The sequence below is a fragment of the Tupaia chinensis genome, unplaced genomic scaffold, assembly GCF_000334495.1.
Source record: "Tupaia chinensis unplaced genomic scaffold, TupChi_1.0 Scaffold000042_1, whole genome shotgun sequence".
NCBI classification, from domain to species: Eukaryota; Metazoa; Chordata; class Mammalia; order Scandentia; family Tupaiidae; genus Tupaia; species Tupaia belangeri.
Window position 1 is genome coordinate 195,146 of NW_006159497.1, and position 1,759 is coordinate 196,904.

Genomic DNA, 1,759 nt, shown 5'->3' on the forward strand with positions numbered 1-1,759 from the left:
CTCAGCTGTGAAGTGGGTATAACTGGGCCGTGACTGCCGATTTGCTGGGATGGTAACGTTTGTTGGCCCTTACCAACGGCCAGTCCCTGGTGTCAGGATGAGCCATGACGGGGTATGACGGGGCTGGGATGCGGACCTGGGTGTGTGGAGAGGTGAGCATGGGCAGGGAGGCTGGGCTGGAGGCCGAGGAGAAGCCGGGGCTGTGGGCTGCCAGGGCAGGTAGGGAGGGCCGCGCAGGCCCAGGTGCGAGTGTGCAGCACCACCAGCAGGGAGGCGCTGTGGGAAGGCCGAGGGCAGCTGGAGGGCAGGACCCAAACTGGGGAGAGGAAGAGAGAACAGCCAGACGGACAGGGAGGGATGGGCGGGGAGGGACACAGACAGGAGTGATAACAAGACAGACACGTGAACATGTGAAGCAAGTGTGAGAATGAGGGGAATAGGAAAAGGAAATGCCGTAGACCTCGGGTCCACTGCACGTGACCCAGAAGAGTGGCCCCTGGGTCCGTTCTGAGACGTGGGCTCCAGAGACTTAAGAACGAAGGCCACTTGCGAGTCCGGCCCAGCCCTGGAGCCAGTCCCTGCCCCTCTTCTGCACAAGGAGGCCGCAGGAGGACGTGCGGCTTTCATGCTGAGAGGCGCCGTGACAGCCCTGGCGGTGAGGGTATTAGCAGCCCTGAGCGCAGCTGGGGGAGCAGAAAACCCACCAGCACAGCCACGGTGCCCGTGCCCATGGGAAGCACTGGCTAAAGTAACCGGCGGGGGTGGAATCACTGAGAACCTCTGTGCAGCGTGACCGAGCTGTCCCTCCACAGCCTGGGCACGTGGCGACTGAATGGACTGGACTGACTCGCCATCCGGAGCCATCGCGTGCCCGGCTGATGTGCTGGGAGTCCACAGAAGGCCCCACGGAACCGGTGCGGGTCACAGAAGATACTTTTACCCTCTTTTTACAGTGACAAAGCCGGAGCGTGGTACTTGCTAAGCTTCTGCCTTTATTAGAAACACGTTACAAAGAACAGTCGAGATGTCTCGCCTCCAGAGCCGGCGGGTCACGTTACGGGTTCCGCAACGATCTTCCAGAGCTCCTGTAGCAAACAGAGAAGGCCGGGATCCTGAAGTCCGCAATGTAAGCCGTGGAGATTTCATCAGGAAAGAGGCTGGAGAGCGGCCATGGCACATGCTCCTCTGGCCAGCGGCCCGCCAGTGCAGGAGCCCAGCCCACCCCATCCCGCTGACGTCAGGACTGTCCTGCCTCACCACGACAGAGATGCTGAGAGCGTGAAGTCCCGGCACTGAGGCACCGGGATGACCCACAGTCAAGCGACCAGGAGGACGCGGCAGGCCACCACAACCTCTCCATTTCTGGGGGTCTTAGGCACTATGTCTCATGCATTGCTGCTGAATTTTGTAAGCAGCTGCTTTTCCTGGTCTGGTGACAGTGGAGACCGTTTGACACCAGGGTCTCAGTGCAGCCTCTGGTTCTCACAAGCAGGAGGCTCCTGGGAACAGCAGTTAGTGTAATGGCTGTGTCGCTGGACTCCCACGTAGTCGACCGCGGTTCGAGTCCTGGACCTGATGGCTTAAACTCACACCGGGCGCATGTGTGTGCGTGCCCAAGATCCCGAGAGGAGAATGGAGGAGAAGGGATTGCAGCATGGCAATCCCCTCTGGGGGGTGATTTCCTGCTTTTTGTCTCTCTGTCTCTCTCTGCCTGTCTGGCAAGCGCACATGCCCTATAGCAAAAAAAAAAAAAAAAAAG

At 59.6% G+C, this 1,759-nt stretch overlaps 1 protein-coding gene across 3 annotated transcripts in view; it reads right to left on the bottom strand.

Moving 5' to 3' along the window:
* Positions 1-972: 972 nt before the first annotated feature.
* Positions 973-1,759, bottom strand: part of METTL22 (methyltransferase 22, Kin17 lysine) — an 18,671-nt gene continuing 17,884 nt past the window's right edge. For all 3 annotated transcript variants that reach the window (XM_006140707.2, XM_027773011.1, XM_027773010.1), the window contains one exon: positions 973-1,085. In XM_006140707.2, coding sequence (XP_006140769.1) covers positions 1,050-1,085 — 36 coding nt within the window. In that variant the 3' untranslated portion in view covers positions 973-1,049. The remainder of the gene's footprint in view (positions 1,086-1,759) is intronic.